Source organism: Lates calcarifer, linkage group LG7_2 (assembly GCF_001640805.2).
Source record: "Lates calcarifer isolate ASB-BC8 linkage group LG7_2, TLL_Latcal_v3, whole genome shotgun sequence".
In the NCBI taxonomy this organism is placed as follows: domain Eukaryota; kingdom Metazoa; phylum Chordata; class Actinopteri; family Centropomidae; genus Lates; species Lates calcarifer.
Window position 1 is genome coordinate 5,085,403 of NC_066854.1, and position 17,275 is coordinate 5,102,677.

The 17,275-nt window shown below is 41.6% G+C and overlaps 1 protein-coding gene across 2 annotated transcripts in view; it reads left to right on the plus strand.

Annotated features, from left to right (window-relative positions):
- Positions 1-254: 254 nt before the first annotated feature.
- The window catches only part of LOC108894877 (neural cell adhesion molecule 2), a 247,052-nt gene continuing 230,031 nt past the window's right edge, over positions 255-17,275 (plus strand). For both annotated transcript variants that reach the window (XM_018693503.2, XM_018693504.2), the window contains exon 1: positions 255-541. In XM_018693503.2, the coding sequence (XP_018549019.1) occupies positions 277-541 (265 nt within the window). In that variant the 5' untranslated portion in view covers positions 255-276. The remainder of the gene's footprint in view (positions 542-17,275) is intronic.

A 17,275-nucleotide genomic window follows, 5' to 3' on the forward strand; every position in this document is an offset into this window, starting at 1 on the left:
TTCATTTGTGCAAAATGCTGCCAAGTGGGATTGTATGTGGAGGGTTCAGGGGCTCACTGGTATTAGAAAAGCTTTCCTAGCTACGCTCCTGCCCATAGGCAACTAGGATCATGGGATCAAAGATGTTTTCTTTTTCCTAAAATCTCCCCCTTCTCACTTTACAATATGTTTTAAAATATCCACTAAAGTCATGCAAAAATATAAACATGTTTTTCTTGATTTCCTTCTTGTTTGTCTCCCATCAACAGCTTCCCGCGGTGAGGTTGGAGAGAAGTGATGCTTGGGGGGGTCCTCAGCGCAGAGCACGCACGGTGGACGAGCGGCGAGCGGGAGCGCGCGTATAGGAAGGAAGGGAAGGAAGGAGCTGAGGCAGATCAGTCGCCAGCGGAGCCCAAGACGGCGGATGAACGGAGTCGAGCGTGTGTGTCGCCCTTGTCGATTTTTACAGCAGCTGAAAGCAGCGTCCGGCAGCGCGAAACCTGCCCGAAAATGATGCTCAAACTCGTCCATTTCCTCGGGGTCCTCGTCTGCGGCAGCCAAGGTAGGGATGTGTGTGTTGAGTGTGTCGAACCCACGAGCTTTGGTGACTTTGTGGACAAGTTGAGTGTATTTGCCATCGTGATCTGCAGCAGGCAGAGAGAGCTGCTGGAGAGAGCTGAGGGAGAGAGAGATAGAGTAAGAGGGGGAGTGAGAAAGAGAGAGAGAGAGGGCTGGATTGTTTAACTGGACGTTGTTTTGTAATTGAAGCACGTCTTGCAGGGGCCAGAATGCTTTCTTACTGAAAAGGGGGATTATGATGGGGTCCCTTTTTTAGAGTGGGTGAGCTGTTGAGATATACACTCTGTACTCTTCGGACATAAACTGTTACCTTCCTCATATAGCATTGCTTACTCTTTAGTTTTTAATCTTTAGGAGCAGGCTTTAGGGCGCTGAGATGTTTTGGTGTGTGGATCTTATTAACAAAGAGCTCCGTCCTACCTGGTTTAATCAGAAATATCGATAATGTCTCCTAACTTAAACTGGCATTATATGTGGAGAGGTTGATTTCATTTGCATATCCTGGATCATATTTGTTAATTCCGCCGCCTGTCTTGTTTTCACCCACTCTCCAGTCCACTCCGTTTTGCTGTATACTGTAGGAAAACACTGTAGATTGAAGATTGCACGGTGAAACATCTTCCTCCACCGTCTGCATCTTCTGCGCAGGCTGTGCATGATAATATCGGGGCCCGTGGTGCCGTGGCACGGTCTGAAATGCTAAGGAAAGTTTGGGAATATGAGCCGCATTTATGACAGCAGAGTGACACTTCACCGTTAATTGGGTTTCACGTGCGTGGCGCACCTGATCCCGAGGCGCGGTGATTGTCTGTGCGCACGCACCCGTGTGTGTGAGGGTTTCCCGCACGGAGGAAAATAAAGATATTAACTGAGTGACTGCTGCTCAAAAACACCGATAGAAAGCGTTTACACAGTCGCCTTGGCATTTGTGTGTGTATGTGTGTGTTTCTTTACTGTGTCCTGGGCAGTGACGCGCGTCGGCGTGTCACCGCGGGCTGAGCCCAGCGTGCACTGCGAAAAATTCTCAACTCCTGTAGCTTCGTATTCAGGGTTCATCTATTTCTTGAAGCGAAAAGGAATTGCTTGCAGGATGAGATTATTTTATTTATTTCGGTAACAATGTAAATGCATTTCACACAGGCTTCCTCATAAAAAAAAAAACAAATACAAAAAAATCTTGCAACAAGTTAATTTGCATCCAGGATAAAACGGGTTATCACATCCCCTAAGCGAGATTTTCCCACTTGTTAAAAGCAAACAAAAGGTCTCAAGACTAAAATCCAAAAAGAGGGAGTCGTCAGATAGATGGACATTTTTTGCAGTGTTGCCACACTGGTTTCCTGGCGCACAACGGCAGGTGGGGGTAGAGCGCTGCAAAGTGCTGCCAAGAGTAAAGCAGTAAGCCACTGGTCGTTAAAGCATGTTGCATCTCATTCATTCAGACTGCTTTGCTGGAGTCCTTCAGGGTTGTGGGTCTCCAAGGGGGGCCCCTTGGGGAGGTTTGAAACTGTCCCCCATGCAAAAATGGAGAATCATAGATAAAGTTTTACTATACATCAGTATGCTACACATAACCCCGGTTTGAGGAGATGTAAAAATAACTATGAATTTTAATAACGTGTCCCCCTGATGCTGCTAATGTATGATTTTAATGCTGTGCTTAGGAAGGTTGCATATAATTTAGATTTGAAACCAGTAGCTGCCTTGTCATGTGGACATTTCTGGTACACAACTGCGTCAAATGGGGAGTCCACATGGTTTAATGTGTGTTTGTTTTGGTGGGTTGTAGCGTGAAAACAGTAGCAGACCCTCGAGAGGCACAGAGTTTGATGAGAAACTGCTGTTATGATAGAGAGGAAGAGGAAGAGGGTGATGCATTCAGAGCATCAGTGGATTGTGTTTTCATTTATTATTACATTCAGTCCCACTGAGGTAAAACAAAAGAGACATAGGCTTCTGTCGTAAGCCTTAACTGGAATATTCATTGCTTTGTTACTTTCTTTTGTTACAGTAATATTACATCATCCAAGCAACCAATTTCCATTCTTATCATGTTCTTCATGATAGCAGAGTCCACACAAATTGACCTATTAGACAATGCAGAGAACCCTGCTGTAATGTGAATAATAAGGATAGATGTCCTGGAGCCTGAGGACGATGCTTAATTCTCAGTGTTCCTTATCACTGTGGGGCTTTGGAGTAGTAGTAGCTAAATCATCAGTGAAAGGACTAGAACCAGAAAGAGGTTTTACTTGCTCTCTCCAATTCATGACAACAGCTTGATTTTCTGACAGGAGTCAGTGAGGTGCTCTGGCTCCCACCACACTAACTCTGCAGATATCTCCTCCTCTACCCCCTCTGGCTTCTGAAGGAAAACATTTGCTTTTGAAGTCCCAGCTCACCGTCTACCCTGCACTTGAGTATGCATCCTTGAAGGTTTATGTATTTGGCTTTACTGATGCACAGTACATACAATGAATCATACGCTTGCTTGGGCTCACCCGGGACTCTCCGATGTGATGTTAAGTGGCGTAATTAAGATATTTCACTGTATCTCTTGGGGGGAATGTCAGTGGCTCAGGGTTTAAAAGATTTATGCCCCTGCGCTTAAGTGTCTCTCATTGCACCCTGAGCCTAGGCTTAAGCATGTGTTTGAGGTTTGCTTATATCCTGTAGTTCTGGTTTATGTACATGCTCACATGAGTGAGCATAAATGCAGTGGCACATCCACACTTACCCACACACGTACACTGTACTCAGCCTCAAACTATTCAAATGAATCATCGGTTAAATATTTATGAGGGTAGTGCAGATTTTTTTTTCTTTTTTCAGATGTTCACTCCACTAGTCTTGCAGGAAGCATTTTTTTCCCCCAAAATCCATACCTCAAAAGTTTCTGTTTTCCTGTATTTGCTGCCATGCTGATAACTTGTTACTGGAACAGTGCTGCACACAGTTCTTAACACCATGCAACACCAGTCACAAACTCCTATTAAAGACATGCAAAGCTGTTCACAAAAGAAATGGCCTGTGTCTTGGTCCTGCAAGGTGAAATTGATTGCATTATTTGATTAATAGACTAGGACGGAGAGCACACATATAAGAGAGCCAGTGTATATATGAAAATGGAATCGCCCCCTCGAGGCAGCCGCATATGAGAAATCAATTTAAGGAACGACTAGAGTCAGCAGGCCTCTGAATTGTACAAAGGGCAATCTCAGTGTTATGGATACGCTATTTATTTGCTTGCAAGCTTTTGATTTCTCATGTGTGCCCTTTAGCACTCGATTGGCCGAAATCAGGCTTTAGCATTGAATTTGTGCTCTGCGTTTGAGACAGGGGGACAGTGTTATATTCTGAGCACCTGGATACATGAGAAAAGCGCTGCCAAGCATCTGTGCTGCAGGGCTTGTTGTCAGCTTGCTGAGAATGAAATGGCAGGAATAAGACCGAAAGGAAATGAGCAGTCATTTTGAGATATGACATAGCCCTATTTTTCTCCTTTTTTCTCCTACCTGCATATGTTGCAGCCTATTTCCAAACTCAAAGACTGTAGTACTATTAAATTATTAAAGAGTAGACTGAGTGACTAAAACTTTGTTTAGATGCCTGGTTTCTGCAGCAGAAATCTCATCTACTTTCTTCTTAAAAAACCTTATCAACATGGCTATCATGGATGGATTCCTGAACTGGGCTACCTTGCACCAGCCAAGAGGTCTGTCGGGGTCAGGCCACCCACAGATCATAGCTTGAAGTAACTGTGAAAAGATGACAATGAAATATAAATTACCACAAAGAGACAAAACAAAAAAGGAAGAAAACAACCATAGAAACGAAGCCGAACACAAAGATACCTGAGATAACCACGGAGGGACTTTAAACAACCATCATGAGACATAAAACAACCACAAACAGACACAAACTGACCACAAAGAGACTTGAAATGACCACAGAGGGACACAAAACAACAACAGAGACACAAAAGGACCACAAGTAGACTTAAAATGACCACAAAGACTCACAAAACAGCTACAAAGAGACTTGAAATGACCACAGAGAGACACAAAATGACAACACTTTTAGATGTTTATGCCCAGGGTTCATTTGTCTCCTAATCCTTACGTGTATATAAGTACTTAATTGGGAAGTTTAGAGGTCAGCCTTATTGTGGTACCTTAAAAGAAATGAACTGCCTTGCTCAAGGGTAGTTTGGAAAGCTCTGTGCACAAGCTTAGTTAACAGGATTAGTATCAGGGATTAAGAGACCTGTGCGGCAAACATACTCATATTAACTTGAAGACTTATTGTTTTATGATGTATTTTTGGCAGAAGCAGAAGCAGAAGTACTGAGAGTTGAGGTGTTACTCAAACAAAAAGCTCCGGTAGATGAACACTTATTGTATTTTTGAAAAACCTTATTTGTGGTGCATGCAGCAAAAACAGCGCCATGTTCAATAATGCCCTCTGCCAACCTCAGTCTATTTTCACTCAAATTACCCATTATTATCATGGAAGTGACTAATGTTCTCCTCAGGGAGTCTCTCCCAACCAGAAGCCAAGAAAATGTAGATACACTAAGCAGTCGGGGTCCTCTTGTAGGAAGAGTTTGGCGTAGCTCATTATATTCTATATTCTGAATCCCAGAAAGAGAAAATTGGGAAGGATAGAGTGAGCAACAAGAAGATTTATACAGATGGAGGAAGCGCAGAAGAGATTATATTTAAAAATTCATTCAATTCAAGTGAATCTGATTGCATCTAGTTAAATTGCATTGCCAGAGATTGAATCAAACTCTATGGAGTCGCACTGTGCCAAAATTAATAAAATGTAATTGAATCCTGTCGAGATGGAATCAAATTAGGCCAGAGTGACGTGATTGGAGGAGGCAGCTGCTGCATGTTGCCATGACTCCTGTGGGTTTGTCTACTGTTTTACATCAGTTTGGTGCTAGCCAAGCAGGAGACCCTTTGGCTCCTGCTTATGTGTGTCCTGCCAGTCTAAATGCCAGTCTAACTAGCAGGCTAATAGGCAGAGCCAGGATGCCAGGGTGACAGCAGAATCAGTGGGCACACTGGCTAACTGACAGATGGATGGGGGAAAGTGGTTGCATAGTCCTCCTCTCTCTCTCTCTCTCTCTCCTGTTGCTCACTTTATTTCTGTAGCTTATGCATTCACGTGCACACACACACATTCACACCCTTCACAGTCTGCTCCTCCAAAGCACATCCTCTCATGGGACGCAGCACTGTTGGTCTGGGGCTTACTTTTGGGTTTGGGCACCGGCAGGCATGATTAAATGAAGAATGGAGGGATCAGAGAAATGGCAGAAGAGCTTCAGAACCACTCGAGTTTGGGCTGTGCGTTTTGACCGACCCACTTAGACCGTATTAATAACTACACAGAAGCTTTGGGGTTTGCTTTAGAGTGAGCTGGTGTAAATCATATGTGAAATATAAATTGGAGAAGTTGCTTTCTATGACATAATACATACATAAACAAAATTAAATAGTAGCAGGAGCAGACTGCCCGCTTGTCCTTTCCCTTTACTTAAATTGGTCTGGTTGACATAGTGTCGGTGACGTCATCCATTAGACTATTGGAGTCTGATAAGATTTTTTTCAGGCCAATATTTTAAAGCCAAAAACTCTAATTTCTGGAAGAGTTTATATGGTTTATATGTATGTGTTAGGGATGGCAGGGTGGAGGAGTGCAAAGGTATTATGTGTTAAATTAACTGTGGTGTGAATGGACTTGCTTGAACATAGGCATAATATTGATTTTTATACTACACTATCATAGTTTGATTCACACTAACAACATTAATGTGTGAGCTTGTTGGAAAAGGGAGACAGTTATGTCACATGGTAAGAAAAAAAATGAAGCTGTACAGTATCTTCAAATGTACATTTATCTTCCTTTGATTTGAAATGTTACTTGATGAGGTTATTTTATCTGTTTCAAGAAGAGCTCTTTGCACTTACTGTGTCTTCCTGATACACTACTCACATTTGTTTGCTTATTTAAATGTATTTATTCTTAGGTAAAAGCAGCAGTTTGTGCTCATGTGGTAAAATAGGCAAGTCTCCTGGAAAAAACTAACTCATGAAAAGCAGTATACATACCCTCATATTATTACCTGTCACAGACAATGTAATTTAATACTGTTTATGAAATTCAACTTTCTTTTGGCACAACATATTCTTGTGCATTTCCTCTCTCCTCCAGAGCAGTGATTATTCTGCTGAAGTGCTGTAACTACAAATTAAGGCCATCAAGGTCACGTCTTAATTTTTTCCATGTCAGCTTTGGGTTTTCACACAATCTATTTAGAGGGGGGAATGTGTTCTTTAATATTATCTTGAGTACAAGTCCAATTCTGAAGCAAACACACATTTTTTACGCTTCAAAAAGCACTGTTAAGGTTAGTAAATTAAATGAAAAAAAGTCACATACTGAAATAAACTTTCACAGCTTCCTCTGCCTCGTCTCCTCACTTCTGTGTAACATTGTACTTAAAATAAGTTGCTTAGAACCATCAGTCACTAATTTTATTTGCTCCAGGTGCACCTTTGGAGTGTTGACAAACTGAGGTGTTAATGATGATGCACATTGATATATCAAATGTCTCTTGCGTATAGACTTGAGACTACCTGTGTTTTTGCATTTTTTATTTTATTTACTACAAGTCTTATGCTACTTTCAGTCATTTTCCAAAGCATGCTGTGTTGGAGAGTTTTAAATCATTTACTTTAAAAGCAGTAAACAGGAATGTGTATGATTTGTGGTAGATGGGCTGTAATGTTCAGAGAACATCAGTATGGCCCTTTAAGAATGTAATAGAAGTTCTCTGAAAGTGATGGAGGGACAAGGGCTTCTCTGAAATTGGATGGATAAATTGAGATGGATACTGAATTGGTACAGACATGGGTAAGAGGCTGCACAGCAGATGCACCCATGGAAATAATAAGACTTCTTTTTGAGTCATCATTAAAAGGAGGTTTTTCATGGAAGAGCACTAATGCATTGCAGTAGGTGATGTATTGGAGAGATACCAACACACTGACAGATAAAATTTTGGGCTCAGAAGGCACTAAGATGGACACAGACGGATGACAGGAAGGGGTAGCTGGATGACAGATTAACGGACAGCTGAATGTGCTAACACAGATAGAACCATAATGAAGAGGAGCCATCCATTGACAGCCAAAGAACAATATTTTTCAACTTCCTCCTGGTGGATGTGTGCATTGCTTCGATTGAGCAGTAGTTAGTGTGAGCACACAGAGGCTGCCGCATGTCTATATGGTCCATCACTGTGATTGAGGAAGGGACTAATGCTAATTGTAGCTGTGCTGGCTAGTAGACACGAATGAGAGAGTGGTGCAGGCTTTTGGACACACCTATCAATGAGATGAGGCGTGCCAAGGAGTGGCTTTTATTACTGCAAGCAATCTTAAATTTGTGTGTGATTGTGAACTTGTGTAAAGACCTTAAATGCTGAAAGAGGCAGCTTTGAGTAAAGAGGAAACCTTGGATTCCTAAATTTGGTAGGGCAGGGTTTTGGACCTTAATAGCTTTTTAGTAGTGAAATATGTCTGTAGCTCTGAGTTTCAAGAACTGTCTGGCATTGAATGTCTGCAGTTTTATTATCTTGTCCCATTAGAAATCAGAAATATAGTCAAGTGGAGTCTAGTTTATTCAAACAAAGTTTTAATGCAGCCGCTTGTGCTTGCATACCATCCAAAGTTTGGATGCTTTTTTGAATTAAAAAGAAAGAAAAACGAACTCTGCTGAAAAAGATATTCATATTTCTCAGAAAAATGTCATTTTTGTCATGGTACTGGAATTTAGGTAACTATTAATATTAAAAAAATAAATATACCCAGCCCTAAAATATTGGTTTTAAAAAGACTGACAATATAACTGCACCACAAGGTCCATTTTGTAGCTGTTCTGGAAGTTTTGAGCAGATTGAGACTTGGATCTGAAGTTGTTCTAATTTCCATTTTGTGAGCACTTGAAAGACTTCTTGTTGCCTTGTAAGTTGAGTTTTAAGAAGTTTCATGAAGCGTGTTGCAAGTTTTCTCAAGCCTTTAAGGATTATGTGATCCATATTCTTTGTCATATCTCCTTGTGGGATTTTTTTGCCTTTATCTTTTATAACAGACAATATGGAGGTGACTGAAAAATTAGTTAAGAGAGAATGGGGAATGACAGAGGTCTCAGGCTACGCTCAAAGTGGGGACATTGAGATTACATGGTCAGCATCTTATGCCCCAAAGCCACCTGGATAAACTTGTTTAAAGCTTAGATAATAATGTTACAGCAATCAATAGATTCAGTCAGTTTATATATAGATAACACTGAAAACCATACTGTAGTAGTAAACTGAATATTGTGAACCAGTCTCTTTGTTGGCTGGCATCAGCGGCTACTGTTTTCTCTGCTGGCTTTGCAGTCTGAGTTTTCCTTTGGGCTTACAGTATTAAATTATCTTCTGCTGTATTGTGTTGTGTTGTATCCATCATATTTCCTTGTATCCATTCATCCATCCATCCATTCAGACAGTGGGCCCTTGGCTTGTCATTCCTGCTGGTTAATTAAGCCAAATTGTGATTGATGGACTCTCAAGTGAATAGCGTGTGGTCCCGCTACTGACCCGCCCAAGGAGATCAGCCCATCTGCCAATCACACCTCACAATAGTCTTGTAAAGAGCGGCTGGGATAGAGTGTGTAACACCGAGGGCGTATCCGAGTTTATCCCAGCTTTCACTGATACTTCCCAGCATTAAGATGACTTCAGGTTGTCCAGTGTCCTTGCAGGATGGGTCCTGCTGGGAAATGATGCATAGACCATCTCGAAAAGGGATCAGTCTTCTCAGATTTCTTGCCTGGTGGCCAATATGCTTGTTTATGGGAGGCAGTACTTGATGAGGAATAGATGAGAGAGCGAGAGTGAGCGATAGAGGAGGAGGAGGAGGGACACTTGAGATGTGGTCGCGGTGCAGCAGAATAGCTCGCAGTGAGGCCAAACAGTCTCTGCTCTCTTGATTGCCTCCCCATGCCAGACAATCTTCAAACGGAATCTCCTAATGCGATGTGGGCCAGCTTATTTTTGTTTCTATCTCTTCTCGTTTGACTCCTCTCTCTTCCACTTTTTTCTCCCCCTTTCATTCCTTCCTCTTTTCATGTGCTCGCTCTGTTTCGTGGTCCTCCCACACGAGTCTCATCACCAGCGTCTGTGGGGGGAAGATATCCTGTTCTCCCCTACGTGGGAAGCTTTTCAAGCAGCACTCATGCTTAATGTTATTTGCTCGGGAAGCTAATGATGTTTGTTGTTCTGCTGCTCAATGTAGTTATTAACACCTATGGATTTTATGTTACTTGGATCTCTTCTGCACATCAGCAGTCAGGAATTTTCAAGTATAGCTGTTTCAGGGTTGTTCCTTCAAGCGTGTTATTATCTCTCAAAGTCATAATGATCATCTTGTAAGCACTCATAAGCTGCATCAGGCAAACTGTAGGCGTGTTTTTAATTACTTTGTATATTTGCACAACTTCCCATCATTCCTAGTTGGCCTACTCCCAATGTGGGCACTCTGGGAGTGTTGTCTTCCCGCCCACCATCCGAAGAGTTCCCAAGGACGTGTGCTTCCATGGGAATACACAAAGAGTTTCTCTGTAATTAAAGAACCTGTCTTATCTTTGCTTAGATCGGCTGGTGTGTTTACTGACATGCAGACTCTCCTGGTAAGATAAGTTTCCTCACGTGTCAGACCCAGTCCTTCGCCTTTGAAATCAGTGGATTCCACGAGACACTCGGCTTAGGGTATTTTTGGATAGTCATCACTGTCCTACCTTCTTAACCTCATATTTCATTTTCTGTTTTTCTCAAGTGGTTGCACAGGATGTCTGAACAAAGGGATCTTCACGCTCCCTTCCTGCTTCCGTCACAAAACAAGGTGGTGTCTGTCACTAACTGGGCTGCATTGATTTGGTTTTTGCATATTTAAAGATAGAGCAAGATGAAGAGTGAGGTTGGAAGAAGAAAAGGAGGAAGGTTTGCATGAAGAGTGCCTGTGTTGGCCATCCTTTCATGTCAATGTATATGCTTCAGGGCTTGAGTCTTAAGAGAGCCTTGTGATCTCACACATGCCTATATAGCCAGCGGGTTCTAGTTGAAAAACCTGATTGTAACAAACGCCCTAGAAACCAAAACACAGAGCATCGAGAGAAACAAAAATTGTAAATGGTATCGGTTTTATAACAGATTCTTCAGCATATTGAATTTTAATTCTAATTCTAATACACAATTTGGAAGATATATTTGGAGAATGTGTATTTGTCCAATTTTTGCGACTATTTGCAGCAGGTTGCTGCTCTTAAAACTCCACCAGCGCTATCCTGTTAGCTTGAAATTCCTCTTGTGGTTATACTTCAACGAACGTAACAGAACCAGATTAGATTTCTCAGAGCATGCCATGTTGCAGGAACAGTGTGTATTCCAGCTAGCTAAAGCCTGTATATTGCTCCAAGAACCAAGATTACTTTTATTTCACGCTGCTCTTCATCCATCCTGTAGAGTCTGGAGTAGGCGACCAAAGAAATGATAGATCGTCTCAGCACTTTAGGCTAAAGCCACAGCCGCGGACGTGGAGAAACATTGCAGTGCGGCTCCTCAGTCAATAAGCAACAAGAATCTTTGCTGGAAGCTGCAAAAGGGATGCAGTACTGGCTGTGGCAGCTCTCTCCCCAAGGAGGCGGCCTGAGCCACAAATTAATAGAGCGCTCCCACATGATCGGGGAGTTTCATTTGGAACCGTCACGCTACATAAAGCCCCACAGAAATGAGAAGTTCACTGAGGTCCCCCTCTGCTTCCCCAAGAGTCCCCAAATAACCTGTGTGATTGTAACACTCTGCCCGCTCCCCCACCTTCTTTGCACCTCCCTCCGTGAAACTCCTGGGCATTGCTTTGCCCATGCTCATCCTGGTTACTACAACTTGTTGTTCTCTTTTGGTATGTCTCTTTTGTTTGTTTTACAAGCTGGATTCTTAACGTCCCAATACACATCTGAGCTTTCGTGAAATACTAATACAGCAGGAGGCTTGTTATGTAATATTTCCAGTATTAAAAGTTCTACAGAAGAATCCAGAGAAAGGTAAAAATGATCATGATTAAAAACGAAAAACATGAGAAAAGGGTTTCATCTCGCTGCCCTGATTTATTGGCCTATAAATTTCAAGCGCATGTAAACATTTATGCTTTTTTCCACCTTCTTCCTCAAAAAAACTCACAAACACTCATTTGACAACAGCGTGAAATTCTTGGTGACAAACGTGGAGAAGTGGTGCATCCCCGAGGCCTGCTTTGCTCTTATCATTATCTATGCAACGCCCGAGATTAGACACAGCAACCAACTCTCTCACAACAGCGTGCCTCAGAGCGAGGATTAACACAATGACTAATCACTCAACTCGCTGGACACAAAACATACAGCACTGATTCATATTTTCTCACAAAGTGTACTTAATAAAAAATTGGCGTAGAATATTTGCTTGTGGCATAACATAGTATACCAATGTATGTAGAGAGAATAACCCGATCATCTTTTTGTCTCAATTAAACAATTTGCACAATAGTGGTTTTAGAGAATATTTAAATTAAAGTTTTTCAGTGCTTGACAAGACGTATAATCATGATGAGAATCTGATCCAGAATTGGAAGCTCAGTTACACAAACAGTGTTCATTATCAGTTCACGTATATATTCAGTACATGTGTATACTGGATACTGGATAATGGCATGAAGCTAATAACAGTCTTATTTATGATTCCCTAATGATTCCCTAAAGTCAGCACACCAACACACCAAACTGTGATTATGAATATGGTAACATCAGCTGTTAGCATTGCTTTTGTGAGCATATTCACTTCTACCTTTAGTCCTTCCAGGAATGCCTGTCAGCAAGCCTGAAGTTGGAGAGAGTAATAGTGACAATAAAAAGAATAAGAATTCCCTCATTTTAAACACATTTTTTCTAGTCTATTGAGTCTTCTCTCGGAGGAGAGGTTGCCTCCTCTATAATGAATTCTTCCCAGAATGAGCGATGGAGAATAGTAAATCAACAGTGGAGAACTTTTGTCTTTGATTCTGAGCGCCAGACACCAAAAACTGATATTTACTGTTGGTGTTTTAGTTTGCTGAAAAAAAGTTTAAGTCCAAAGTAGCTGTGCCAGAAGTCTCAGTCTGCATCTGGCCAATTATCTGTGGGAATAGACAAATAGGTAACCAAAATAAAAACAGTCCTTGAACTGAAAGGAACATCTGCAGAAGCACTTTTTAACGTTGCTGCTGTAAGGTGGACTGTTTCATCACTTCTACTATTTTTGTAAGTGTGAACAATAATGACATGGCTGCAGGGAATCTAAAGACAGGCAGCCCACAAGTCCTTCATCAAGGTCATGGACTTTATTTATTTCTCAAGGCTCCACTTAAAAGCATGATATTGGGTTTTACAGAACATACATACAGTATATAAGCAATTTATTTCTGTGACATATAAAGAAAATGAAACATTTCAGAGCTACCTCTTTGACTCTTTGTGTTGTTTGCAAGAGATTCAGTACAGTGTAACAATTTTTCACCACACACTGCAGGCTGGCCCTATTGATCTATTGTCTCAGAGAAGAGCAAACAATTTTGCTATTCTCTTTCACTTTGGTCCTCCCCCTTCCAAGAATGAGTATCTGTTAGCTTTATGAATACTGATCACTGCTGCCTGCTCCTTCCACCTGAGTGGTTGTCAGGAAAAAAAAAAAACAACAACCCAGGAATAGAAAAAGAATCATCTTTTCAAAACAGCAATTATTGCTCAAGTCAGAATGGAGTTGGTGATACGAAAGGGAATACGGGATTTTGTTTGCATTTTTATAGTGTCATCAGTGTTTTTGATTGACGTGTTTTTTGCTATATGTCACCTACAGTACAGACAGATAAAAGGCCTAGAAATATAATGGAAGTTAGTTTATACAAACAGGAGGAGGTATCACTCTGCTCTAAGTCCAAGCTCTCAAACACAGGACACTTGTTACAAGGTGTCTCCTAGCCACGTACTGGGGATTCATTTCCCCAAACACTGGTCCCCTGAGTGTGACTTCCCCCCTTATCATTTTTAGGTAGGTGTGTGGCACTTCTGCTTCGTCCTGCTTTTAGCTCAGTGCTTACATAACCGTTCACTTGTGTAACCTGAGAAAACAGGAAACAGTAAGACAAACTCGCTACAGTAACCTAGGGTGCGTTGTGCCTCCAAAACAAAACCATTTGTTATGTGGTGCTGTAGCACACACCGGGTCTGTGAGGAGCTGAGAGTATTTTCTGTGATGGAGCACGTGGAGCTTGGCGTGACACATGGCCCAGACTTTTGCAGATGCTGTGCCACTCCAGGCTTGTTTAATGGGAGTCTTTTCCCCGTTATAGATTTGGATGACGTGACTCGGAGGCTTCGGCACCTGAGTGCTGCATCTTAGAGACAGGAGCTTCTTTTTGTGTGTGTGTGTTTGTGTGCAAAGGATATGAGCTGATCTGAAACTCATGGGTCGTCCCACTGAGAAGTCTGACACTATATGTGTGTAAGTCAAATATGATTCTTGCATGGAGCTGCTAAAGTGGAAAATGACTTTTAAGGGGGATAGATTGTTGCTGTGTGTATCTTTGTATGTGTGTTTGTTTGTGTACGCATTTATTTCAGGATTTTGCTTACTCTTTGATTTTTGCTGTTTTGGGTTCTGCCCCTTTCTAGCTCAAGGCGCCGAGCGTTGAGTGAAGATGCACTGCCCGTATCTGCCTGCATCAGCAAAACTATATGCAAAACAACATACACACAGGCATGCAGGCAGAGTCACACACACACATTTAACATTTCCTGGAATCTCATATGACTCATATTTCGGCCGGATTGAAATTCTGAGATAATTGCAAAAGTTTTAATTCAATGTTCAGCCATGTGATGTGTGTCCCTGCGATGACAAGAAAATCAGATAAGTGGAGGAGAAAGTTCAAGCACTGAATCAAAATCAGGACCTCCCAGCTAGCCGGCGATTATAGTCCAATCATAATCTCTTGGCGGGATTCCTACTTCAGTAAGTGATCATGAGAAGGCCCGATAGTCCATCAGCAGCACAGAGGGAGGGAGATACACTCAGTGTGCCTGCGCTCAACATGCTCAGCCATCTGCGGTGTCTTCCTGGCTACAATGAGTTGCAGAACTCCTGCAGTTTTTGGGAGAAGTTGTAGAAAACTGTGAGGAATAAAAATTGAAAATGAGTGCCAAGTGAGGTCAGCAGTGCAATGCTTACTACTCCGCTCTATGTGAGATGTAAAGTGTGAATATATGTCAGAGTATAATTAGCACTTGTCTTTTTGCTTCTCTCTGCAGCACAAATTAAGATTCAATTTGATTATTTCACAAGTAACCGTGCACGTTACAAAGCAGTCAGCATGTGATTTGATGTGCTGATTATCTGACAGCATATGCTGGTTGAACATTTGTGGTAGTGGTGTGAGTCGTGGCTCAGCGTGAACCTTCACAAAGCAGCTTGACATCTGAGCAGCAGGAGAAATCAGCTGCTCCCACCTGTAAGTCGCTATAAATTTTGCTCTTGCCCCGTTCTTGATGCCTATCTTGTAATGCTATATCACCTGCTGATATTTGTCAAAGAAACAGTCTGTATGCCACGATATCGAACTTTCACTTCCTCATGTTCAAATCACTTTACTCTGTTCAGCTCATAATGAAATCCATCACATTGAAAGCTGGTGTATGACAGGACTGCAGAAGGTGCAAAGAATCAGGTGATCCATGGAAAAATCTGTTTTCTGCCTGCATTTAACAGTAATTCATGTGCTTTGACCACTGGAATCGACTCAACACTGTGTTATTGTTTGTATTTGTGTGTAAACAAACACATATTTGCCCATTTTACACAACTGAGAGTCATGCGAAATGGCCCTGCGTCAGTGTAGGAGACAGAGAGAGTGGTCATTGTTTGCTGTGCAGGGCCAGCGATGCTATCGCTGCTAATCTACTGACTGGGTTATTGTGCCAGGAGCTGCCAGAAGAGACAGCACCGCTCCATATGAGCCTCAGTGAGGGCCAGTTAGAGGGATCAGCATGTGTGACAGTGTGCATATGTGCATTCTGGGTGTGCTATGTGTGTGTGTGTGTTTCATGTCATGAGAAAGGATAAAGCTTAGGATGATGACCTTCCAGTTGTTGTCGGCCAGACTCTGCACGTGAACGCTAGGTCTGTGGGAGACCTCAAATTATGTCTGCAGTTGTTCTGTATTGTGTTTATATTATATTGAGATATTTTGAGTTTCCAATATAAAGCAGACAAATGCAGCATTTTTTTGAGAAGCTGAAATTGGTAGCAGATGTTGTCAATTAAAAAAAAAAAGAAGGTTCATGAGTTAAATATGAGTCTTCACCAATCTCAGCGCTGACAATGTAGGAAACCACCTTTTCTTTCACACGATTTCATTAGCTTTTTACAGCTGCCAGCTGTCAATTAGAAATGGCATGAAAACATTGCTTCAAGCCTCCACATGATACCTATAACTGTTATTTCTTTAAATCTAATTACCCAGTATACAGGTATAAATGCTGTTTCAAAGCTTTCCTCATACTGCAAAGAATAAAAATCTTGACTGTGAATTAAACTTTAAATTTTCTAGCAAAATGCAGAACATTAAGTAGTTTCAGATTTTATGTTTTAAGGGATTTGCTGCTTTTCTTTGCCTTATATGACAGTATATTGAATATCTTTGGGCTTTGGGCTCTTCATCAGACAAAATGAGCACTTTGAAGTCGTCTTCTATTTCCTTTTATGAAATTGTAATCCGCAGTTTCTACTATTTTCTGCCATTTAAGAGGCCAAAAGATTTATCGATTACTGGAGAAAATAATCTACAGTATTATCAATAATGAAAAGAGTCATTATTGCAGCCCTAGGCATGACCTCAAGGTGGTAGCTCCCATCTTAGCGCAAAATTATAGCGTAAGAAAAAGACAGGTGCAGATTTATTCATGCATCCTCTGGCCACCCATCACCCACTGTTTAGTCCATGTTCCATGTTCATTTCCTGGTTCAGTCATGTAAGGAAGATGTAAACAATAAATGGGGCTGGTGAGGAAAATCAATGGCGAGGGCGTGAGAGTGAAATACATTAATGAGCTCTCTGCTCATCACTCAAAATCACTCTGGAGTTGCTGCATCATCTTGACATCCGTTCATTCTCATTGTTTAAATTCCTGGTGGAGGTCATTATCATCCTCTTTGCATTTTTATAGCCTCATCACACAAATTAAAATGGAAAAATAAACTGTGGGCGTTCTTTGCATACATGTAAACTGTATAAAATCTATGACCATACTATAACATTATATGAAAGTATAAACAACCTAATTTGCTGTGGCTTTATGAGACAGTGAGAAAGGGTGTGAGAGTGTATGTGTCCTTCAAGCCCTCAAATTGGTTGTACAGTATTTTAGTGTGTATTAAAGGCATGTGGCTGATGGCTCTATTTGAGACTGTGTGTGAGTGTGTGTGTATATGTGCGCGGGCATGTGCATAGACCCCTGTGAACAAGTGATTTATGGGCTGTTTTTAATCAGGCAGTAGAAAATGTTATTAGACAGCCTTCTCGCGCTCCCTCCG